Source organism: Pyxicephalus adspersus, chromosome Z (assembly GCF_032062135.1).
Source record: "Pyxicephalus adspersus chromosome Z, UCB_Pads_2.0, whole genome shotgun sequence".
Lineage (NCBI taxonomy): Eukaryota > Metazoa > Chordata > Amphibia > Anura > Pyxicephalidae > Pyxicephalus > Pyxicephalus adspersus.
The window spans coordinates 67481927-67508054 of NC_092871.1; the positions used below are offsets into that span (position 1 = coordinate 67481927).

The following is a 26128-nucleotide window of genomic DNA, read 5'->3' on the forward strand; positions in this document are numbered from 1 at the left end:
TCCCCTTCTGATCACTCTGTGGCATTGATTGTCCCCTTCTGATCACTCATGTGCCATTCAGATTCCCCTTCTGATCACTCTGTGTCATTGATTGTCCCCTTCTGTTCACTGACTTACCTTTTTTTTGCTTCTACGGTACGGCCGGGTAACAGACTCCGTTAGGGCAGGGATCAGCAACTTGCTTCCTAGTGCGGAGTCGCGGGGGCGCGTGTGCCGGCTTGTTAGTTTCAGTTTCGCTCTGCACTGCAGCCAGCATCAAGGAGACACACACAGTATCGGGTATCGGAGGAGGTCTTATTCACGGGTGAGTGCCTTATTTTAATTAAGCAAAAATCGGGGCTGCCTTATTTGATGGGGATGCCTTATCATCGGAAACACAGTATGTGCATATAAGGGTGTTGTCTGTTGCTTTTTCTTGTCTGTTTTTTGGATCCTGGAGGAGGAGGGGGAGGTCTTGATAGGTGTGTTATCCTAATCTATGTTGGTACATTTTTTACTATTTAGTACAATAGCTGATTAGTTTTTTTTTACATTTTGAATGTTTCAATGTCAATCTTGCAATGAGAAAGCCAATGTTAATGTTATATTATTGTGTTTCTAGCTATATTGGTTTGCAAATTTGTATCTTACTGCCTTTAAATGTTTGTTCTGCATAACTAATTTCTAAAAAAAAAATGGTTGTGGTGGGCATTTTTTCACACAAGCACTACATGCGAGTGTGGATACACATTGATGCGCAAAAATGCGTAGCGTACACACGTTTTCCACCTAGCGGAAATTAAACTTGAAGTTTCAAATCTGCGTCCTAAGCATGCTGCCCCCATTGTTTACCGTGAAGGACCTGCGCTACCTAATTCTGTAAGTTTTTGAGTGTCCATGCATAATGTATGTCCATGTATAGACACATCATAAACACATTTAAATGTGTTTGCATGGACATACATTATGCAAGGACCCGCATACACACATTTAAATGTGTGCATGCATAGACATACATTATGCATCAACATACATACACACATTTAGATGTGTGTAAAAGAGGAACTATACTCAAAAACTTATCTTACAATTATTATTCTATTCTCATCTACTAAAATGTCAGTCTTCCTTGGTGGCACTGGGTGGGACAGCTTGTATCCATGACAAATATAATGATTTCTGAAGAGTTTAGAAGTGGTCAGCTTGTGACTGGCAAGTTTAAGTTTTCTTCCTCTCCTGACCTTCTCCTCCCCCTCCTTCACTGCACAGAGCTCACAAGCTGGGAAGAAGCAGGAAGCAGCTGCCCACAGAGTAGTTGCAATGAAGTGACATGAGAGTCCCAGGAGGAAAGAAAAAAAATGCATAATTAGGGTAGTGGGAGTAGATTAGAAACACTCCAAACAAGGATGACATTTCCCAGATTGCAGTTCACCGCCTAGGCGATGGAGAGACCGGGGTGTGTGGCCAGAACTCGTTTTTAATGTTAAAAGGTCAAAGCAAGCTGAAAAAAGAAAGTATTCAGATGATTGTAACTTTGGCTTTTGGTATCCATAAGCCAAAGCTGGTTTTGTGAGTATAGGTACGCTTTAAGGCTGTCATTATCATCAGCCTAACAACTCACTGTCTTCAATCCTTCAGATCTCCTGAACCCTTGTTTATAACAACTTAAAAATTTGAGGGTACACTGAGGACCCCACTAGCTACTAATAAACCAAATTTCTTTACATATTTTTAAGATATGTGGGTAACAAGTTGCCAAATTTTATTAATTTGAACATTGAGGTTGCTGCTGTTTCAAAGGCAAGTGCATCTGGTAGCGAAAATGCAGCCACTAACATAGCAAGGAGAATTGGGGTGGTGCCCCTAAATTTATACCTACATTTCTTGGAACCCCAATTTATCTGGAACGGTGAGGTGCAGAAACCAGAAAATGTAGATTCAAGTGGGGGACACTTGCTCCTTGCTATGTAAGGGGGCCCGGGGGTCCCCAAATTGCATTTTCAATTAAGGACTCCTAGGCACACTTGCTTTTGAAACTGCATTCCCAATGTTCAATTTTCACAAGTATTTGAAATTGTGATCCCCATATCTTAAAATGCTTGAAAACTGTTGGGCGGAGATTTTGTATATATATTTAGAATATTAGCTATGAGGGTCTTCTATGCTTGTACACAGAGTTGTAAGGCTGCAGAATATGACATGCAGCATTCACACACACAGATATCACACTGTGCAGATGATGTCGTTACACATGCTCACTGGGCCAATACATTTTCCCAAGTTTTTTTTTTTTCAATAGACGCCACAGCACAGCTATAGAATGGGGGAGGGACAGCCATGCTGGAATCCTCTGCATGGATGACAGCTGAGAACAGAGCAGTCCCTCCATTGTCCTTTCAGTGGATTAGAGCTGCGAATGTGAGCCGGGTAGAAGAGGCATGGCAGCCGGGTAGAGGAGGCATGGCAGCCGGGCACTCCACCCACTAAAAGGGGGCTGGTGAGAACTATGTACATGCACAAATTTAGATGTGTGTGTATACGATTTTGAAAAATGTTTATGATTCTACCCCACTAAGCTGAATCCTAGATAGATCATTTGAAGAGCACTAATTAGTCTCATAGCTATCATGCAACCTGAGAAACTCTCCTTGTCCAGAGGACAGTGGAAGTAGATGAGACCAAAATCTAATTTTTTGGGAAGGCACATCGTTTGACCATCTTGACGTTTTGTACTTCTCTCCTTTTTGGTGTTCTTCCAGTGGCAACAAATAGATAAACATTTGCTGCATTTTTGGACATAATGCAACAGTGCTAATATTTTTTCCCTAGATTGTATGTACGTCTGGCACTTATGCTTCACTCAAACAGAAACAGGATGAAGAGAGTTTACATCTAGGAGACTAATTAGTGTTTTTAAAATGATCAAGCTAGGCTCTCCTTACAATACTCCAGTAAATCCTGTCAAAAAGCCAGATGGCTCATACCGTTTTACACAGGATCTTAGAGCCATCAATGAGCTGGTTATGCCCCTGACACCAGTCATGTTAGATTTTAGTACCATCCTTACAGCAGTACCGCCCGAGACCCAATTTTACAGTGTTATTGATTAAGCCATTGCATTTTTCTCCATATCATTATCACCTGAGACTCAGCCCCTTATAACTGGGACAGCAGTACACCTGGTGTCACTTGCCCCAGGGTTTTGTAGACTCACTCGCAGTTTTCTCAATTGCCCTCCAGCAGGCCCTTGCCAATTGGCAGCTGAAGCATGGTTCCACTTTACTATGTATTGATTTATTGTTGTGTAGCTCTTTGCAGGAGGCATTTCAGAAGGATATTGTTTCATTGTTGTGTTTTTTGGGAAAGAAAGGAAAAACTCAGTTTTGTCTGCAACAGGTCACATTCCTGGGAATGCTTTTATCCCCAGGATCCTGGCTGCTAGCCCCCAGATGTGTATATGCCATTACCAGTCTGCCTTGCCCACAGACAAAGAAACAGCTGCTCAGGTTTATTGGCATGATCAATTTTTGCAGACACCAGATTCCTGACTGCTCGTATTGGGACTCACAGCTCCGTCCCAGTACCACCCCCAGTGCCCCTAACAACATTTATTGGTCTGATGAAATGACTAAAGCATATGTGGTGTTAAAAGAATCCCTGACCTCTGCCCCTCCATTGGGAATGCCGAATTTCAATTTACCATTTGTATTGTATGCAAGAGAGAAATGTAAAACCATGGCTGCTGTGCTTGCTCAGATGCATGGAGGTAAATTGAGGCCTGTGGCGTATGTCTCTAATGACACTGCCTGTTACTGTGCAAGGCATGCCAGTCTGTCTGCATGTACTGGCAGCGTGCGCAATGGCTGTAGAAAGTGTCTCACTTCTAACTTTGGGTCACGAGACGATACTTTACACATCCTATGCTGTACGACACTTGCTTAAGAATTTAACCATTCAACATATAACAGCACAAAGGTTGTCTGGTTATGAAGTTATTCTAACATCCACTGCAGGATTAAGTGTAAAATAGAAAACATATTCACTGACTCTCGCTATGCATCTGGAGTCATACATGATTTTGGGGCCATTTGGCAGCGAAAAGGTTTTACCACAGCTGATGGAAAACCCATTCAGCACTCTGCAATAATTTCAAAACTTTTACAAGCCATTCACCTCCCCAATCAAATAGCCATTGTCAAATGTCACACACATCTCCCAATTCCTTCAATGTCAGGGGCAACAGACTAGCAGATTTTCATGCCAAAGCCGCTGCTCAGTCTACCATACCCACCACTAGCCCCCCTGATACACTTCTGCTCGCCATCCCAGCTTCCACTGAAACCAACACACTTCTAACACAATTACGGTCCTTCGTCACCCCACAGGACATTGAATTCTGGGAAAAGGAAGGATTGACCTCAGATTTCTTTTGAAATCTGGTCAAAAAGGAGGGATAGTAGGGCTGCCCTAAAAAGCAGTAGCCCTCATTGTTTCAAATCCATGGTATAGGAGACAAAAGCATTAAAACCACAACACAAGAACTAAACAAGCGATTTTGTGGCCAGAATTTAAAGGAACACACACAGGCCATACTTTCCTGTTGTTTAACATGTGCTAGAAATAAGGTGCAAGGAAAGAAAGCAGGAAAACATGAACATTTGTTACCTCCACAGGGTCCATTTCAAGAGTTACAAATTGATTTTACTTCACATGCAAAAAGCTTCCAACGGATGTCAGATAATGTTAGTGATTACAGATTGATTCAACAGATGGGTAGAAGCATTTGTAGTCAGGAAGGAAAATGCAAGGACAGTAGCTAAGATACTATACAAGGAGATCATCCCCAGATTTGGATGCCCAGTGAGAATAAGCTCAGACAATGGAACTCCATTCACTTCTAAAGTCACACAGGAGATTTTAAAAATGATGAACATAGAATGGAAGTTCCTATATCACCCCCAGAGTACAGGAGTAGTAAAAGGATTAATAGGACATTAAAAGACAAACTTAGGAAAGCAACTGGAGGAACATTTCACAAGTGGGACCAATACCCACCAGCCGTGCTAGCAGAAATAAGAATGACACCCAATTCAGTTAATAAGCTATCCCCCTTTGAAATTTTAATGGGACGCCCATTCCCCACTGAAGGGTTAAAATAGCTGATCTAGCTGGGGTCATTGAAGGGAAAAATTGCTGATCTAGCTTGAGCCATATATCTTAAGGGAGGTGTATTTTCTTTTCCTGTCTAGTAGTTTAAATGTAAACAAATGTTTAAGTAAACATTAGAGTATATTCCTAAGACCATACTGTGTGTGTGTGTGTTATTGGGATATCTCTCCAGACGTCTGTCTCTCTGGTGCAGGAGAAGTCAGAGTGCATTCATTTGTGGAACCAGAAGTAGAAGCAGATCCTTTCACCCACCCCTTGGGCCAAAGAACCCCTTATCATATTACTATTAGACTTACAACAAATTCAGGATCAATATGTAGCTAAGTTAATTGAAAAATTGAACAGCAACTATGGAGATATTTCTCTCTCTTTTCCTCAAGCCAAGAGACGTAGTGTTGGGTAAAGCTCTGCACAAGCACAAATCCTTGGATCCGCCCTTTGGACCTCCGGTCACCGTGCAAGCCATCACTGGCACAGCCATGCTGACCAGTGGGGGGCCCACCTGGATACACGCTTCAGGAGCGAAGAAGGCACGTCCGATCCAGCGCCAGGATGATGCTTCTTGATCCACAAGTACCAGCCCGGATGCTTGTCTGCAGTTTTGGAGCCCTGATGATCATATTCTGCCTTGTTTGGGTCACAACAACTTGCCACTATCACCCTCAAGATTTGCCCTTCATTTGTCTCCAATCAAGCCATAGCCTAAAGAATGACTCTACCCTGTCTATGCACCGACGAGGATTTGAGTATGGTGACTGGACTGACTTCCGTGGTAACATATGGGAAAGTCTTGCCAACAAAAATATATATTAGCTCTAGTTTTTGCTTATCTGATATGCATAGTACTCAAGATATGTTAACATCTTGTCTGCAGTTTTGGAGCCCTGATTATCATATTCTGTCTTATATGGGTCACAAGAACTTGCCACTATCACCCTCAAGACTTGCCCTTTGTTTGTCCCCAAACATAACCTAAAGAATTACTCTACCCTGTCTATGCACCAGCGAAGACCTAAGTATAGTGATTGGACTGATTTCCAGGGTAACATATGGAAACGTCTTGCCAAAGAAATATATAATGGTTCTAGTTTTTGCCTATCTGATATGCATAGTACTCAAGATATGTTAACTTCTTGTTTGATTGCTGTCTCTACTCCAATCAGCATGCTGCTTAGAGTCTTTAGCAATATCTATAATGACACTGAGGTTATTGAAAGTGATATACGTTTATCTCATGACCCCTTTAACTTTTGTAATAACTGTCAAACCTATGACTCCCTGAAGTTGGTATTGTCAATATGCAAATCTAGAATCATTCAGCTTCATTTAGTTATGTATGCTGAAGAACCTGAGGCTGTTTATTAGCATGTAAAGGAACAAAGGTATGAAGTCAAGTAGTTATCCTTTATTCAAGGATAAAAGGAAGGGAACTGAAAGGAATATAATTTTGCTGGGTTTTGAATTTAAGTTGTTTTTGTGTTTTTGCTATATTTTGCAGATAATTAAGTTGTGTTGAAACTAGTTATATCCTCTTTATCAGTAGGTCAATATTTGCTCCATTTTTACCTTGAATCTTCTTACCTTGAAACATCTTGCTCAGCGAAGTTGTTAATTAAGTTTCTTGTTACTGACTAACTACTAAGTGTCTTCCACCTGGTTGTCTGACTATATAAACTGTGATGTGAAAATAAAGTTACTGACTAACTACTAAGTGTCTTCCACCTGGTTGTCTGACTATATAAACTGTGATGTGAAAATAAAGTTTTGAGACAGGATATAACTATATATGCTTAAGTTGCGTGTTGTGTTAATCACTGCTCCCAACGCGTTGAAAACCGAGGTCACGATAGAAAGGGAAATATTGGTCTGGGATCAATAGGAAATCGCCTTAACAGTGACTGAAAGGTTCTGTTCCACATACTCGGGCAACATAATCCTTACATTGATCTGGTGTCAGATATCCATCAAATTTATAATTTATTCTTCACATGTCTCTATATTTAAAATTTCTTTTATCCTTACTTAACATTATTATTTCATCATCAGTCATTTTGTCTTTTACCTTTGAACAACAAACACCCATCTTCAGTTTCTTATCTTTTGACTATACTTATCTTTTGACTATACTTTTCTATTGTCAAAAGTCCTGTTTCTTTTAAGTGTAACAATTTCTCAAAAAAACACTTCCCTATAGTCAAAAGTCCTGTTTCTTTTAAGTGTAACAATTACTCAAAAAACACTTCCCTATAGTCAAAAGTCCTGTTTCTTTTAAGTGTAACAATTACTCAAAAAACACTTCCTTGGGTAATATTTCTCACCGTCCACAACTATTTGTCCCCAGTTCTTGAATTATTACCAACTGATATGGTTGTTGAGACACGTTCAAAGAGCAACTTTTCCAATTATATTTCATGAGGGCCCACAGAATATTCCGATTCAATACCGGGTGGTATATGAATCTTACTGACAAGGTCACTGTGCTCGTCTTTCCTCACCAGAACACTGATGAGAGACTTGCCTAAACATGACATAGACTTTGAGCCGTTATAAGTCTGTACAGGTTGGAATATCTGCACCAGATACAACCTTCTCCACAATATAGCAATATAACAATTTATGTCAAACAATTAGCACTATTTGGAAATTTAAAAACTTTCTTACCCTACGGAAACCAGGACTCTTTTGACGTCAGGAGGAGTCGTGTCGTGGAAACCGTCAATCTTGAATCATCACAAGAGGGGTCCGCTCATCTAGACCTTTGTTTAAAGGAGTTTTCTCATCCCAAGGGTCTTTGTTGAAACCGGAGTGATTTGGTTCCTCCAGACGAGCGTTCCTCTGGACGACTCTTGATTGAAGTTTCCGGCTCAAAGGACCAAAAATTGTCAATGGTAAGTTGACAATTATTCACGACAACTTCTGAGGTATAGTAAAAGAATCAAGGTTTTATTCACGCGTGGGAAACTCACAACAGACAAGGCAATAGATGTTGGGACTGTCCCTTCCTCTGTCTAAAAGAGTCTCTGAAAACTTTAGCCAAAGTCTATATTTTATCTCCTTTAGTTCCTTGCATCACCGGTCATCCAATTCTTGGCTGGTCGTTTCTTTAATTTGCCCGGAGAAAAAGCGAGATATTGTTTTGCTTTTTACTGCTGCTGTACATTCCACATTTAATTGGTTTTCTTGGGGGGTTATAGTTTCTATGGTCTCCTTATCTGCTGGCAGTTTCTATAGTCTTCTTATCTGGTTTCACTTGACCAGGTGCAAGGCCAAGGCGCCTCCAGGAACCGAAGTAAAGAACACAAATAACTGAGTTAGTCATTTTAAAACAGAATAATATAGTTTGAGTTAATTCTCACTATACTTGTGGCTATATAAATTTTATATACATTCACACTCCACTCCAATCAACATACTGCTTAGAGTCTTTAGCAATATCTACAATGACACTGATGGTACTGAAAGTGATATACGTTTACTTCATAACCCGTAAAACTTTTGCAACAACTGTAAAACCTATGATAGCCCGGAGGAAAATTTAGGATATTTACACATACTATAAATATTACCCAGGGAGATGTATGTTACCGTATGACTTGTAACCCCTCTGAAATACCCCACTGTAGGCTGATAGTACTACAGAGAATCACTCAGCTCCCTCAAGTTATGTATGCTCAAGTATCTGAAGCTGTCTATTTTGTATGTAAAGGAACAGAAGTATGAGGCCAAGTAGTTATCCTTTATTGAAGGATAAAAAGAGGGAAATGTAATGAGCTGAGGAATTCTGCCTGAGTCTTGAAGTTAATTATTTTTGTGCTTTTAGTATGTTTTGTAGATGATTGAATTATGTTGAAACTAGTTGTACTTTTCTTATCAGTAAACTAACGTCCACTCCTCCCGTTTTGCCTTGAAACTCTTCCCCTCCTCCCTTTGTCCATTTATCTGTTCTCCTGACATGAATATCTTGTTCTAAGAGAACCACATGGACATTTGTCATGTCTGCTAGTTGTCTGTAGTCATGTGATCATGCACTCATTATGTCTTTAAACTGGTATATAAGCTGTGTGCAAAAACTAAAGTTTTGAGAGTTATCTAACTACACATTGAGTTGCGTGTGTTACGTACTCCTCCAGCGCTGTAAACAAAAGCCATCAGAAAAAGGGACAGCTGATTGGGGATCAGAGTAGGAGCCCGTCTTAACGGGGTTAAAAAAGAAATGTGTGATAAAATAAAATAATTTTAGGTAATAATAAGTAGTAGTAATAATAATAGTAATTTGTTCCTATCGCTAAGGTCAGATAATCAATCTTAAAATAAATATACCTCAAAATAACAATTCCTAGATACTGATTTCTGGGGTAGTATCAGAAAAATAGGAGGTAAAACAATAATTAATCTGCTTAATGATTCTCTATATTGATTTGTATGGTGTGATATCTCTATATATTATAACGAGACATATCAGCCCATAATACTAGCACCCCCCCTCCCCCTTTAAGGCGCGTGTCATTATAATGCACTGACATCACTGCATAGACAAGGAAGCGCACTCCCGTTGCCACAGCTCCACCACCCCCGTGCGCGCTCCCTTTCTTTCCCTAGTGCGCGCGCCTCCTCCCTCCTGTGCTCGCTCCCGGGCTGCGCTGTTAGAGGTTTCTCCGATCGGGCTACACGATGCAGTTTGTACCCAAGTCAGCCTGAGCCATGGGGGGAACAAGAAGATCGGAGATCCCTTCGGGGATCGTTCTGTGCTGCTGTGTTGTGCTCTTCCGGCTGGGAGCTGGGAGTCCAGGTAAGGGGGAAACCTTGGTCTCGCTTGGACAGGTGGATTAGCAGCTGGGAGGGGACAACATGCTGCTTGCCTTGTAAAGATTGCAGATCCGCCTGTGTACATGGTGATCTGTCACTGGCTGGGCTGCATCCTGGCTGATTGCTTCACTATGCAATATTTTATTTTGCTTTGAGTTTTTTGTATAAGCATTACATATCAATCTAAGTATATGTATAATATGTATATATTCGATATTCAGCATTACATTAATTTCTGTCAGGTCTCGGCGTGCATACAGTCTGACATATGTTATGGTGGCGTTATTGGTTTTTTACATTTAGGCCGGGGCCTGGAGGTGGCTTCTCGGAATTCTGGCCCAGGTATATCTAATGATCAGTTTGCACTGACAGTTGTCAATCGACGATGCTTCTCATCAGCATGTTTCAACTTTTTTACGATTGTGTATGCATTTCCCCGTAGTGATGGTCAGGCATTATCAGCCGTGTGAGTTTTTTTTTGGTCAAAGTCCAAAGAGACAACCAGCTGCCAATCAGCTCCTGAGAATGAGGAATTGACTGCAGCATTTGACAAAATCTAGGGGACCGCCAATCAAAACCGCCAGAAAAGAACGAAAAGAAAAATACGACTTTACAGATAGAAAGCCATCAGCCCCTCCATCATCTTAGTCAAGTTGGTCCCATGCTGTCTCATCCTTCTTCATCCCAAGGAAAACTGGACATCACTGGGTACCATCTCTTTTTTTTTTTTTTTTTTTACCTGGTTAGTCTTCCTACATCACCCAGTCTTGCACTGTGCAGGCGCAAGATCATGTGACATTCTCCCGGATAGTATTACGAAAAAAAAAAAAGGGCCAATCTCACTGCTAATGCTGAAAAATGCATTTTTTTGTTGTTGCAATTTCAGTGGTAAAGACAGAAGGAGAGCGGCCTTCTTTTACAATCTTCAAAAAACTAGGTTGAGTTAAATAGGTAAAAACATCTACCCTTTTATATGATGTAAAAAATGTGGTGATATAGGTCCGCTTTAAATTTGGAACAGCAGGTTTAGCCTGAGCCATGAAAAGTCAGACTACAACGACTAAACCCAAGGCTGAAAAACCACCAATTAGGTGAATTTGGCAAAAATCAACTTTGAATTTGTAAAAACACTATAATGATAAAAACATAAATTTTTAATGTTGCACAAAATATTAAAATTAACATTTGAAAAATAAAGCAAACCATGGGACAGATTGAAATTTTTCCAAAAATTGGTTAAGTGGTAAAATGTACAGATGGTAGAGAGAATGTATAAACAACTCTGTCGTATAAAAAAGGTTATAACAAATCATCATTAGATGAGAATTTTATTCTTAGATTTCAGAACATATTTTTAATTTTCTCAATGTATTTGCAATGAAAAACTGCCTCTTATGGAATAAATTCATCCTATAGGACCACTTAATGTAAAAAACCCAACTATGAGCGCTAGCTCGTGATAGCACTTAGGCTGTGCACACGTCAGATGATTCTCGCCCATTTTGGACGGTCGTTCTTGTTTCAGGAGAGAATATGACATGTACAGTGGTGGCCTGATGTCATTCATGGATCCAGCCTGATGGATGGTGAACAACAGCAATACAAGTCAATGAAGAAAAGCACAGAGCTGTGCCGCTTGCTTGTTCTCTCCCCTCCCTTCTCCATAGAACAGAATAGCGCTGTGTGTGCAACGCTCGTTCATTCATCTTACTATTCTGTGGCTGAAAATGATCAGGTAAGACCATTTCCAGCAACAACCATTGAACATGTGTATGCTGCCTTAGTTGAGAAACAAAGATTGTTAAAGACCCACCTTCGTAGATGAGAGGGATTGACATGTAATTTTGCTTGAAACAAACCCCTTTAACAATCATTGGATGGAGGTTTGAAAACAAAGGATCCAGGCTGCCAAAGAGGGTTTAATACTGGACCACAATACTGCAATTATACCTAGGCCTGGTGGGTGATTTGTACAATCCCAACATGGAAATGGATTTTACGATCCACAAGATTTCAGGTTCAATCAAACCTCTGGGGCCCTAATATTAAAATCCTGCTTGCAATTTTTTTTTTATTGCAGTTTCAGTGAATGTCTTGCTCTCAAAGTATAAAAGAAAATAAATGAAAAATTACTGTTCAAACACATCGCATCTACAGTGTTCTCCCCAGCCCCTTTTAGCCGGGCGCACCACCCGGCACTTTTCAGTAACCACCCGGCTGTTTTTGGGTAGTTACTGATGAGTTGGGTCATAATACAGGGGCTGCCACCCGCCTAAAACTTCTCACCCTGCTTGAAAAAATTTCTCGGTTGAGCTCTAATCTACAACGCAGAAGTGTAAATTAGAAATTGTACAGTGATGTTGATGTTCATGGGGTTCTCCTGGGGTTTGATGACATGATGCCTCAATACGTCAGAATCTCTTCCATCACATCTGAGCAGATGATTTGTGTGCTGTTCACTGTCTCAGAGTGTAGATTGTATTCTGAGACAATCGATGTAATTCAATTATTTGTACAACCTTTTTTTCTGCCATCAGATTGTACAGTAACTGGCATACTGTGTGATGATAATTTCACTGTTATGGTGGAAGAAAGTTGGATTTTAACCGATATGGCCTGATTTTTGAGTACAGTAAATGTGTATGGCGGCTGAACATCACTCATAGATGTGCAATACGCTGAAGGGTATTTCAGTTTCATGTTCATTTAACGATGAACGTCTGCGTTACTGAAACCAGCGACTGGAGATTGTACAAGATCAAAGTTGTATAGTGATGGTTGCCAACAAAAACAGACTTGACCATACACAACATTTGGTTAGCATTTATTCTACCATTTTTAGGATAATAAGTCTATTAGAAGACATGGTAATCTTATACTGCAATGCCCAAGCATGCTCTGTGATATTTGGCACTTTGAATAATTGATCAGTGTTATGATTGGTGCCTGGGATTGGCTGCATTGCTAAAAAAAAAAAAAAAGTAAAACTGGCTTGACAGCCTAGGACATGGTAATGATTCTTTTCATTGGCTCCTAGGTCAGATAAAAAAATAAATAAAATTTGCAATGGTGTCTAACAAGCAGATCTTGTTGTCATTTCAAATATGCCCATCTGTTCGCTTGACAAAATCTGGCCTCATTTGCTGCAGTCTGAAGGCTACTGGAGTGGAGTGTTGGTTTATTGCACACATTTCTATGTGTACACACATTGCCCTTCTCATGATTTTGTTTTTGGCGTTGCCAGGTAATGGCACCCCGAACACTCAGTTCTGCCAAAGCATTGCAGCACATCACTCAGTAATACTCTGCAATGTGTTGCATGTTTAAAAGAGCAGCATGTATGATTTTTGGTACCTAATGCAACATACACCAAAGTAAATGGCAATTCGGTGCATTTTAAAAAAACACAACAGGGAACAGGCTTTGCAATTTCAGTGTGATTGTTCTTTACTACATCTGGCAAAGTCCAAATATTGTAGCAATATTCAGTGCAGTGTGCCTGAATGAAGGGGCTGGAAATTCAGTGCAGCCATCTATTGATGGTGTTGGAGGACACAAGGATTCAGGTTAAATTTAGCTTTACCCCAATTTTCACAGGTTATACCATCACCTGCACTAAAACTATCAGTTCATCCTTTGTAAAATTTGGAGCTAGAAGAGCTTCTGGTGCAAGAAAAAGATCCCAGATTCCAGAGCTGATAACTGATTATTCACTAGCATATTTCACCAGCCATGTTTTGAGTGGGTAAGAGTTCTGTCAGGTTTTTTACACATACAGGTGTTACAGGTGTCTGCATGGGCAAAGGTTGGGTTTACTGGTAGTCCGCCAGTGCCCCCCCCCCCCCCCCCCCCCCCCCCCCGTTTTAGTGAGCCCATGGCAGCTTCTCTTTTTACCAATCTTTTGATACCTCTTCCGCTCCCGTCACACATGGCAGCCTGTCTATGTGATGGGTGGCAGGTTATTGGTGTAGAGACACTGTTGCTTGCTGGTGACTCAGATGGGAAAGGTGTAGAACTTGTTCTCTGCATGTTTTTCTTAAACCATGCATGTCTATTTGTTTAACTAGTACAGCAATATCACATTGGTGTTTCCTTTCTTCGGCTTAACTGCTCCATCAGGAAAGGATTTTTTCATCATCCTATTTCCTGCTATTCAGCACTGTTGTTGTTTTCCTTTCTGTTTTAGCCCTTTATAATCAGATGATAATGAATTGGAATGGTGATATTAGGGATACATCCCAAGACAATGGAAGGTATTTTTTTTCACAACCAATCCGACCTGAGCTTTTACTTTTCAATTTGCACTAGGAATATGGCTGCTGGAATCTGATTGATTCTGGTTTAGGGCTAGAGAATCTTTGGGATTAAAAGATGGCAATTTCTGACAACCTTTGTTAAACCTTGCGTAAATATCTTGTTCTTTGTTGCTTTAAACTAGACCAATGAAAATTCAAACATCAATGAATCATCAGGGCATCTGTAAGCCTTGCTATATCGAGGGCTGTAGCTGGGTGGGAAAAACATGGCAATTTTAATGCTCCCTGGTATTTATGCCACAGGTATCCAGTAACCCCTATTATTGTGTTAGTGTTCTACCTACCCCCTATACTTTGTTCCTACTTTCAAATGCTGGGCTTGTTAAAATGTCCAATTGTTCCATTTTTTTCTTGTATTATGCCCAATCTGTCAATTGCTGTGTATTTTAATCTAACTGTTTAATAGTGTAATCCCTTGTTGTAGTGTAATATTATGATCAATGTAGTGTAAAAATTTAGGCTTTGTGTTCACATAAGCAGTAAAACAGCTGGGCCATTTACCCCTCCTGAGTGACTACTTGGCTAGGCACATGGGATTGGTAACAGGCAGTGAGTGCTGGGCTTTTTCAGGTCTAGCAGTTTTTCAAGCAGCAGTGGCTCCTGGCAAGAGGAAAGTGAGGGGTAAATGCTGCAAATCCAATCCTAATGCCAGTGAGAATTCAGCCTAAGTTTAGATAATATCTCCTAGCACTATATCTGGATAACGAAAAACTTTTGTAAAAAAAAAATTCACTTGATCTGTCCACAAACTGTGCCCAGTGAGTCCCACACTTGCTCAGCTTCTTTCTTCTTTTTGATGCTCACCGTTCCATCAACTGCTGATCTCATTGGGCATGTGTGAGATTGAGCCCTTTTTTTTTACAATATAGGAAAGCCCCTGATGATTTATTCCTGATACTCAAAAGGAGCAGCCCACAGCCACTTGCAATATGTGACACAAATATCCCAGGAGGCTGCAGACTTACCTTGCAAGCCTTACCACCATGGCAGTAAAGACGGAAGGGGTGGTCCTACCCCAAATTAAGAAAAAACAAAATACATTTTCCATTATAAAAAAGAGGAAAGTCACCCTTTATAGAGTGATAAAATGTTGTGATGCTTTAAGAGCATCATGCATGTGATAGCAGATGTCAGCAGTACAGCTAGTGTACCTACCTTACACAAAACTAATTGTTATACAATGCTACACTTTCTGCTTCTTTTCTTTGAACCCCAATCTTTCTGGAATGGGGAGGTGCAGGAGACTGAAAATGTAGGTGCAAGTGGGGAACAGATGTATGAACCCTCCTAAAACATAAAAAAACGTTGCCCATCAAACTGTCTGCTTCCCTACCTTGAACCCTAATTTCTCTAGAACAGGGAAATGCAAGTAAACAAAAATATAGGTGCAAATGGCTGACCCCTGTGACTAACACCCCCCAAACTTTCATCAACGTGGCATCATTAGAACCTAAAAAACACTGCCCATCAAAACACGTTGCCTGCTTATACATAACTGTACCCTTCCAGTACCTATACCCCGATTTTGTTTTGACGGGCAGATTTATTTATGCTCCAATGATTCCATTGTGAAGAAATTTTAGGGGATGTTAGCCACAGACATTCCCCACACACTTTCAGTTTCTGACACCTTCCCAGAAAAATTGGGGTTCAAGTGTTATAAGTGGGCAGTAATGTCTAACAGGGCAGTGCATTTGCCATAGTAATTAAATTTTAGTGGGTTTAGAGCTGCAGATGAGAGCTGGGTGGATGGGGCACGGCAGCTGGGTGGCCCGCCCACCAAAAGAGGGCTAGGGAGAATTATACCCTTTATATTTGAAAACCACCATCCCTAAGCTACCTACTTTATGCAGAATCATACTATCGGGAGGATTTGTTAGAGTCTGCTAAATCTGTTTCTTTCAGTCATACAGATGCCATCTGGTAGACATGCTCAGAGTAAAAAAGAAGTAAAGTTACATACATATGCTAGATTTGTGTTGTCTGAGACAAATGTTTTCACTCATCTTGTTCAATATATATATATATATATAACTAGGTGGAGAAGAATGAAGATGTCAGTGCCTGGAATGGGAGCAGATGAATATACACAAGGTTTAGTTTAGCTCTCATTTACAGGACAAATTCATTTTTATGTTAAATTACTTCTTTAGATTTTCCTTCCTACTGTTCTGATCCTACTTGCTTTCCTTATTTTGATCAGTTTTAATGTGTAGTTTGTACAATCAGGTGGACACTGTGGCCCTTCATTCATTCTGACCTGCATGCTGCTGCTAGTCATGCATAGTAAATCACAAGGTAGCCTATGTTAGAATCCAATGTAACCTAGAATTACTCTGTCAGTAATGAAATCCTAATCAAGGTAAACTATGGGGGGATAATTATGGGAAGGGGCATTGCTTACCTTCCCATGAACATGCCAGTTGCCTGGCTATCTTTATATTCAGTATTCAATGAGTCATCAATGCAGCCAGATAGGCAGCATTTTCAGAAGGAGAGCACAGCCATAGACCTACTTTCTACTGTGTTGAGAATTAGGAGTGTTGGTCAAATGATGACTCCTTAAAAGCGAAGGCCACTCTCTCTCTATTAAACACTTTCATCTTGCCACCCAGTCATGGCTGACGTGGTAGCAGTGCATGATGTAATGGAGCTGCTTCATGTGTAAAAGGCAAAACTATGTCTCTCAGCCAAGTGTCAGTAAAATGGCACTGTTAAGGGCTTCAAATTTTACATCAGACATCTTTTGAATATCATAAAAAAAATATATATATTCACCTTCATTTCAGATATTTCCCTGTTCAGTGCTTTTTTCTTTTCTTTTCTTCTTTTTTTTATTCTACATGTCCTCAATGTGACTTCCAGCATCATTCAATCCACTTCATGGACCCACTGTGGAAGGTGAAGCAGCCAATGATGCATTCATTACTTTTTCACTCGGCTCCATTGTTCTATCTGCAGACTTCTCGTAAGCATGTACATTGATTGACTACTTGTACTGCTTCTTCCTCTCACACTCCAGAACTGCTATATATAGACTTCAAGAAGATGATACCAGGTCAAATTCATATTTTTACGTTGCTTGAGTTTAGAAATACATTTATTACAGTGCTGCATTCATTTGTGTGTTTTGCCAAGAGTTTTATTTTAATAATTTTAGAACTAGCAGTTGTTTATCCATCAAAAGACAGGTGTTTTTTGTGTACCTTTTGCTAAACAGAAAAGACTAGTAGAACTTTTACCAATGTTCAACGGGTACTTAGGACTTGGGACCCAACCGCTAGGACCACTTGTCAGTTCCTTGAACTGCTATACTGCTCTTCTGATATTGTTCCCCAAGCTGTACAGAGCACTCTCTGTATGACTGTATCTGTATGACTCACCATGATAATACAAACCATGTACTGATTACAATGGGAACGCATTTTTTGTTGAGTTAGATCTTGATACTTGTTTTTTACTAATTTTTTGGTGGTGAATCCAGAAATGACCCCAGTTTTTTGCTATCACATCCAGTTTTTACAATACAGAGTACCCTCCATTTTTGTCAAAAAAACATACAAATTTTACATACAATGAAAAAATAATGAAATAATAACTTGAATGTACTATTTATTTAAATTTTTAAATGTTGTTGATACAAAGGATTTATTGTTACTCTATTACATTTTTTTGTTTAGTAAAACATTTGAAAATTAATCGGGTAAGCGGTTAAGGTAAAAAAAAAAAAAAATGAATATTCGCTATTCAGTTGAGCTATAGATTGGAATTCCCAATTTCTCCATTAAACCAGGTATGTTATGGCAATACACAAAGCCACTGTCAGTTCAAAAGTACTGCAGAAATGATATTTCTCAGGTTCAAAAACCTGATAACTTTGTTCCTTTTTCAAGTAAATTTTTCTCACGCAGTCTTGATGCTAGGATTTCTGAAGCCTACTTCGATAATCCCAAATCGCGTGCCATATCACTCAACTCATGCTGATCAAATCCCTTACGAAGAGTCCTTTTCAAATTCAAACTCCTCATCATATTTGTCACCTAGTTCATCACCCTAATCATGTTCTTCAAGAGAGGGTAGTGTAACGAAAACCGGCACTGGGATTTCATCTGAATGAGCCACTGGACATATAGCCGACGGTAGACTAGGATACTCTATGTTACATTTATTTTTCTTGTTATATACTGAAGTTTTCACTATACAAAAGTAACAGTCACTGAAATGATCTCCTGGCTCTCGCCAAACCATAGGAATACCAAATGGCATTTTATTACATGTTCCCTTTGACCACATTTGTAAACCCTCGACACACTGTCTGCACACCTTATGAGGGTCCCAAGACTTATCTTGATCACCAAGTTTAACTTTGAAATATGCCAAATAAGCTTGCTCCACAAATGTGCTGATGTTCGCACCTTGACTGGGAATGGTGAAACTGCCACAGATATACCAAAATGAATCAGGGTTGTTTAGACACTTACGAGCAGAGCCAGACATGATCTGAAAGAAAGGAAATACGTGAGTAAATAGAAAAATAAATTTTGCTTATTTACTACGTAGAGCAGCTCACAACCTCTGACCACACTGTCTTGTGTGTAAATGAATAGCCTATACAAATCCATGCTACAGTAATCGCATTATTATAAGCAGTATAGAAAATACCTAACATGATAGAAGAAAACTAACTGCAATTTCAGAATCAGCATACCTATTTTAGTGTAAATAAGCATAAAACTGAAGTCAACAAAAATTTCCCAGTATTACAGTTAGGTCCATAAATATTTAGACAGAGACAACTTTTTTTCTAATTTTGGTTCTGTACATTACCACAAATAATTTTAAATGAAACAGCTCAGATAAAATGTTCATTTCTAATGCTTGGTTGAAAACCCTTTTCTGGCAATGACAGCCTGTAGTCTTGAACTCATGGACATCACCAGATGCTGGGTTTCCTCCTTTAATGCTCTGCCAGGCCTTTACCGCAGCAGCTTTCAGTTGCTGTTTGTTTGTGGGCCTTCCTGTCTGAAGTTTCAACAAGTGAAATGCATGCTCAATTGGGTTCAGATCAGGTGACTGACTTGGCCATTCAGGAACATTCCACTTTATTGTTTTAATAAACTCCTGGGTTGCTTTGGCTGTATGTTTTGGGTCATTTTCCATCTGTATTATGAAACGCCTCCCAATCAATTTGACTGCATTTAGCTTTATTTGAGCAGACAGTATGTCTCTGAACACCTCAGAATTCATTCAGCTGCTTCTGTCCTGTGTCACATCATAGATAAACACTAGTGTCCCAGTGCCACTGGCAGCCATGCACACCCAAGCCATCACACCGCCTCCGCCATGTTTTACAGATGATGTGGTATGCTTTGGATCATGAGCTGTTCCACGCCTTCTCCATACTTTTTTCTTGCCATCATTCTGATAAGGGTTGATCTTGGTTTCATCTGTCCAAAGAATGTTTTTCCAGAACTGTGCTGGCTTTTTTAGATGTTTTTTTTTTTTTTTTTTTTTAGCAAAGTCCAATCTATCCTTTCTATTATTGAGGCTTATGAGTGGCTTGCACCTTGCAGTGCACCCTCTGTATTTACTTTCATGCTGTCTTCTCTTTATGGTAGACTTGGATATCGATACGCCTATTTCCTGGACAGTGCTGTTCGCTTGGTAGGCTGTTGTAAAGGGGTTTCTCTTCACCATGGAAATAGTTCTGCGATCATCCACCACTGTTGTCTTTCGTGGACTTCAATGTCTTTTGGCGTTGCTGAGTTCACCAGTGCTTTGTTTCTTTCTCATGATGTACCAAACTGTAGATTTTGCCACTAATAGTATTGTAGCAATTTCTCAGGAGGGTTTTTTTCTGTTTTTGCAACTTAAGAATGGCATGTTTCACCTGCATGTTGTCTTTTCAAGGCAAAATCTTCCACATACAAGCACGGCTTAATTGATAATGACCGAACGAAGGAATTGACCACACCAGCCTATCACATAGCCTTTAAGTTAATTGTCCAATTACATTTGAGCCCCTAAAATGAAATGATTGTGAAAAAAAAAAAAAAAAGGCTTTAGTTCCTCACATTTTTATGTAATCTTTATTGTCTTTGTAACCTGATGCTTGCGCAATTGAGAATTGATGACAATGGAATTGATAAGCCATAACGAATGATGTAAGTATATGGTGCCGTTCAGTTAGGCAAAAGTAACTGATTTGATAAAATGATCATTTTAATAAAAATTATATTTGTATATACATGAAAAAGACAAAATCTATTTATTTATTTTTTTTTTTTTGTTTCAATCAGTTTTTATTGAAATTTACACAAGGTATTACAAAACAGATCAAGAGAATGTCACATATATAAACAAAGAAAAAAAAGAAGGGCCAGCGGAACCTCCGGCCCAACGTTTACAACCAATAGGTACAATAACATTTTACAATTGTATTTATAATTATGTTTATATTTATATAACAGTGCTGATGAATAAGTATACATCCACTAGTACAGGAGAATAGGGGGTAGAGGGAATACATAAGAAAAAGAACATAGCATAAAACCGCCCTGGACTGAGGTAGAGAGACTAACCAAACATGTGGATCCAATGAGTCAAATAGCAGTCTTGTCCCCGGGTATACCAGAGAATATATCAAAAAGGCACTTGTGCAAAAATAGTTTAACGGGAAGGGGAAGGGGAAGGGAACAATCAACGGGGTAGCCCAGGGGAGGAGCAGGGGTCAGATAAGGGAGAGGGGAAGAAAGAGGGGAGGGGGGGAGCGCCCGACTGGCCTTGCGCACATCTACTCTATCAAGTTACTACACACCTACTCGAAACAATTTGGACTACACCATTACTCTCACTTAGATCATTGCCAAAGAAAATTGGGTAGATTCCTTGAACCAATCCCAGGCTGACCATACCAACTTGTATTGTTCCCACTTGTTGTCGTCCTCAGCCACAAGCCTTTCCAGATGCTGTATCTTTTCTAGTTCGGTAAACCAATCATTCAAAGAAGGAACTATAGTTTGTTTCCATTTTCTGGGAATAATTGACCTAGCAGCCGCAAGAAAATGCCGCAACACATCTCTCTTGTTAGCCTTAATAGATCCTGGGAGGATAGATAACAAAGCTATCTGAGGGGTGATCCTCAAGTCAGACCCAGTCACTCTGTTATATATATCCCCTATCTGAGACCACAGCTTACGGATATTGGAGCAATCCCACCATATATGTAACATTGTACCCTGATGGGTATGGCAACACCAGCATCTATCAGATAGGGAGGGAAACATACGATGGATATCCGAAGGACATAAATACCATCTGGATATAATTTTATAATTGGTCTCTTGAGCCTTACAAGGGAGAGACATTTTGTGGGTTAAGGTAAAAGCTTTCTCCCAGTCTAACGGGGAAATAGCCTCTCCCAATTCCTTTTCCCAGTATCTTGTGTAGATGGGGGCGATGCTGGTGTGAAATTTGATCAGGATCTCATATATCTGTGATATCATGTGGATTGGTCTGTTTGGTGAGCGTAGTACACTTTCAAAAGCCGTGAGATTACGCTGAGTGGGATACATAGCTAAGAAGGTTGAGATAAAAGATACCAGTTGGTTATAATGTATCCACGCTGAGGGGAGCCTCTGCACCCTGGCACCTAGCGAAGAGAACGTCGGAATTCGTCCATTCTGGAGTATACTGCATATCTGCCTATTATCCTGAGCTGACCAAGAAAGAAATTTTTTAGTGTTCAAAGCCGGTGGAAATGAGGGATTGTCAAACAAAGGAGTCATGGGCCCTACTATAGAGGACACATGATCTGTCTTAAGGAGATTATCCCATTCTCTTAAAAGGTCAAGAGTAATACCGGGTAGTGGATGGTGGACTTGCAGTTTAGACCTATTCACCCAAAGTATAGAACGGAGGTCGATTAGGGATAGAACACTTTCCAAGACTACCCAACTTTTCCTTTCTCTATTGTGGAACCAATCAACTACAAGTGTAAGCAAAGCCGCTCTGTAGTAGGATCTGAGATCTGGAACCCCTGCACCGCCACAACTTTTAGGTCTGGTAATATACCGAAAGGCTATTCTTGGACACCTTGTTTTCCATAAGAACCTCCTACAGAGTAGCTGTAACCTACTAAGAAAGGCCAGAGGCAAATATATCGGGACCGTTTGAAAGATATATAGCATTTTGGGCAAAATATCCATTTTGAGAGTGTTAATTCTGGCGAACCATGAGAGAGGGAGCAGATCATATTTAGCTAATTCCATCTTTACTTTACTTAGCAGTGGATCATAATTACATTTAAATAATTTAGTCGGGTCATCTGGTATGAAGATTCCTAAATACTTAAGTTTCTCATTGCAATGCCTAAAAGAAGTATGATCCCTGAGGTACTGTACCTGGGCAAAGTTAAGGGAGATATTAAGTATTTCGGATTTATCAAAATTCACTTTAAAGTTACTTAGAACTCCAAATTTTTCGAATTCCTCCAAAATAGCAGGGATAGTAGTCTGTGGGGATGACACATACATTAATAGGTCATCAGCAAATAAAGACAGTTTATAGTTATATTTCCCAATCTGGATCCCTTGCACATGTGGGTTTGACCACAGCGCTACCGCGAGATATTCCATCACTATAGTGTACAATAAAGGAGATAATGGACACCCTTGCCTAGTGCCATTAACAATAGGGAATGGAGATGACAAGCCACCATTGACCCGTACACGAGCCGTAGGGGATGAGTATAGGGCTGCTATCCTAGCTAACATCTGTGGGCCCAGACCGATCTGGCGTAATGATTGGTACATAAATGCCCAGTTAACCCTATCGAATGCCTTTTCAGCGTCGACTGAAAGCAGACACATAGGGGTTTTGGCTATTTTAGCTGCGTGAGTGATCAATATAGTCTTCAGAGTATTGTCTCTGGCTTCCCTTCCATTAATAAATCCGACTTGATCCGTGTGAATCAAGGTCGGTAGTCGGTGATCTCCTGAGGATATGGCTCAGTGGCACTTGTAAATCCCTGTCTGGAGGTAAATCCACTGAACAGTTACCTCCACAAACAATAATAAAAGAACTTGTATAGAAATACCTACTTCCGGTGTCACAGAGCACCGGAAACTCAGTATAAACATACAAATAATGTTGAGCCCAGAGGCCGACAGCCTGCTCTCCTAAGTGGATGGGAATCCCGAGTAATCACACACAGATGGTAATTAAAGATTGGTGTGTACATGCTGAGGGGCGGGACCCAGCAATAGGCAGATGACGTAGAAGGATTTTTCTTTCATAGCAAGCATAATCGGCGCATGAGACCCTGACTGCATCATACGGAGGAACTGGTGTGTAAGCGCGTGGCTCAGCTGTGAGATTTCAGTGCGGTAATATTGTTTGTTTAAAGCCCTATCTAAAACTGTAAGTAAGAATCGCATAGAGTCCCTTTGAAGTTTGTCATTTTTGGCATTTATGCACCTATTCCTTTTCCGTAGGACTAATGTAAATAACCTTGAAACCAAAGGAACTATAAAAACAACTAGATGTGATTTAAAGTAAGTGGGTTGTTAACCCCAGTGAATGTGCTCAAAGTGTTGAAAAGTGGACAATAATGGGTCGGTTACCACTTTACAAACTGTGGTGGATTCTAATCACGATAGTATTTACTATATGGTGGCATGAATGTAAAGAGATGGGCATGTTGCAGCAAATGCAACCTACTGCTAATGTGAATTCAGCCTACCTTCAGATGTCACCTCCTATCGCTATACCTAGGTAACACAAAGAGCATCATGCATGTGATTGCAGATGGGGGTAGGACAGCCAGCCCTCCTCTCATCACTCCCAAAAACAAAAACTTCCTGTGAAATTTATTCACTAGCTGTGTGCGTAAAGTCTGCTTGTCAGATTCTGCAGCCTAACAACTCATTGCGTTCAATCCTTTAGATCTCCTAAATTGTTGGTTTTATTTACCTAAATTTTTTTTTTTTTTAGGGTACACATGGGACTCTCATAGCTCCTAATAACCAACATTTCTTTCTTTAATTTCAAGAATATGGGGATCAGGAGTTAAAAAATTGTGGATATTTAACATTTGCCTTGCTGTTTTAAAAGAAAGTGCAGCTAGGAGCCAAAAATTGAAATGCAAATTAAGGACCCCTGGGGCCACTTACATAGCAAGAAGCATTGGGGTTGGGCCCCCTAAATATTTTACTTACCTTTCACCAAACTATAATTGTAATACTATGCTGCCCCTTCTGCTTCTGTTCTTTGAATCCCAATTTATCTGAAATGGGGAGGTGCAGGAAACTGAAAATGTAGATGCAAGTGGGGAACAGATGTATAAACCCCTAAAATTTCATTAGCATGGCATCATTAGAACATAAAAACCTCTGCCCATCAAACTGTATGCTTCCCTACTTTGAATCCCAATTTTCTCTAGAACAGAGAGGTGCAGATAAACAGACTCACAGTTGCAAGTGGGGGACACTTGTGGCCAACACCCCCCAAACTCTCTCTCCATGGCATCATTACATAAAGTCTGCCCATCAAAACACGCTGGCCTGGTACCCATGACTTACCCTACCAGTACCTAAACCCCAATTTTGTTTTGATGGGCAAAGTTTTTTATGTTCTAATGATGCCATTGTGATAAAACTTTAGGGGGTGTAATCCATAGACATTCAACACACGTTTTCAGTTTCCTACACCTCCCCATTCCAGAGAAATTGGGTTTCCAGTGATAGAAGTGTGAAATAATGTGTAACAGGGCAGTGCGTTTGTCATAGTAATGAAATATTAGTGTGGGGGGGTTATCAAAAGGTGCCCCCCCTGCACCTACATTTTCGGCTTTGTACACCCCACCATTCTAGGGAAATTGGGGTTCAAAGAAATGAATCAGAAGGGGTAACATTATGATAGTTATAGATTTGTGAGAGATAAGTATTTATTTTGGGGCCCTTCCCCAATTCTCCTTTTTATGTATGTGGCCCCGGGGGTCCCCAATTTGCATTTTAAACTCCAAGGCACAATTGCTTTTAATACTGCAACCCCAATGTTGTATTTTCTCAAGATTTTATCATTCTGATCCCCATATCATGAAATTTGTAAAGACTTGAGTGCTGAAATTGTGAATAGTGCTAACTATAAGTGTTCCCTGTGCACCCTGAAAACTTTTATGACATACAGTTTAGGGGATATGAAGGTTTATACACAGAGATCTGTAAGGCTGAGAAATGTGTGATGCAGCATTTATACACACTGCTCTGATGACGTCATTACACACACCCACTGGGCGGAGACATTGTTTGCACAGTTTTTTTTTTTTTTAAAGATTTAGCACAGCTATGAGAGGGGGAGGGACAGCCTGTGTCCCGATCTCTTCATAGCTGTGCTTAGCTCTCCTCACTCTGCCCCGCTTTAATCAGCTATCAGCTCTTATCAGCGAAGAACAGAGTGAGCAGAGCAGCCTCTCTATTGTCTGTTCAGAGCTGCTGAAAATGTGCCCGGCGGAATAATCACAGAAGGTGGGCGGCCCGCCCCCAAAAAACGGGCTGGGGAAAACTATGCTCTATTGTCTTGACCCAATTTCCTTCTTTTACTTTGCATTATGTAGCAAGTATTCCTGAGATTATGACATGTGTTACTCTAAAAGTGAACCTGCTATAATTTGTGTGTATTTATTGTTATATTTATATTTACAGGGCCAGGTTAAGTATGTGTAAGTAAAAAGCATCACCAAGGTCAACCTGTCATTAGAGGCACTTTGGAGCTGCCATGGTTTTCCTTGTACCCTGGCTGTTGCACTGATCTTGTGCCTTTAATGCTTTTTATGTCTCTACCCTGGTCAGTGACTCCTA

The 26128-nt window shown here is 40.2% G+C and overlaps 1 protein-coding gene across 2 annotated transcripts in view; it reads left to right on the forward strand.

Annotated features, from left to right (window-relative positions):
• Positions 1-9737: 9737 nt before the first annotated feature.
• The window catches only part of NPDC1 (neural proliferation, differentiation and control 1), an 88677-nt gene continuing 72286 nt past the window's right edge, over positions 9738-26128 (forward strand). Inside the window, exon 1 of one of the 2 annotated variants that reach the window (XM_072431669.1) lies at positions 9738-9937. In XM_072431669.1, coding sequence (XP_072287770.1) covers positions 9850-9937 — 88 coding nt within the window. In that variant the 5' untranslated portion in view covers positions 9738-9849. The remainder of the gene's footprint in view (positions 9938-26128) is intronic. The other variant, XM_072431668.1, reaches the window with a different exon arrangement.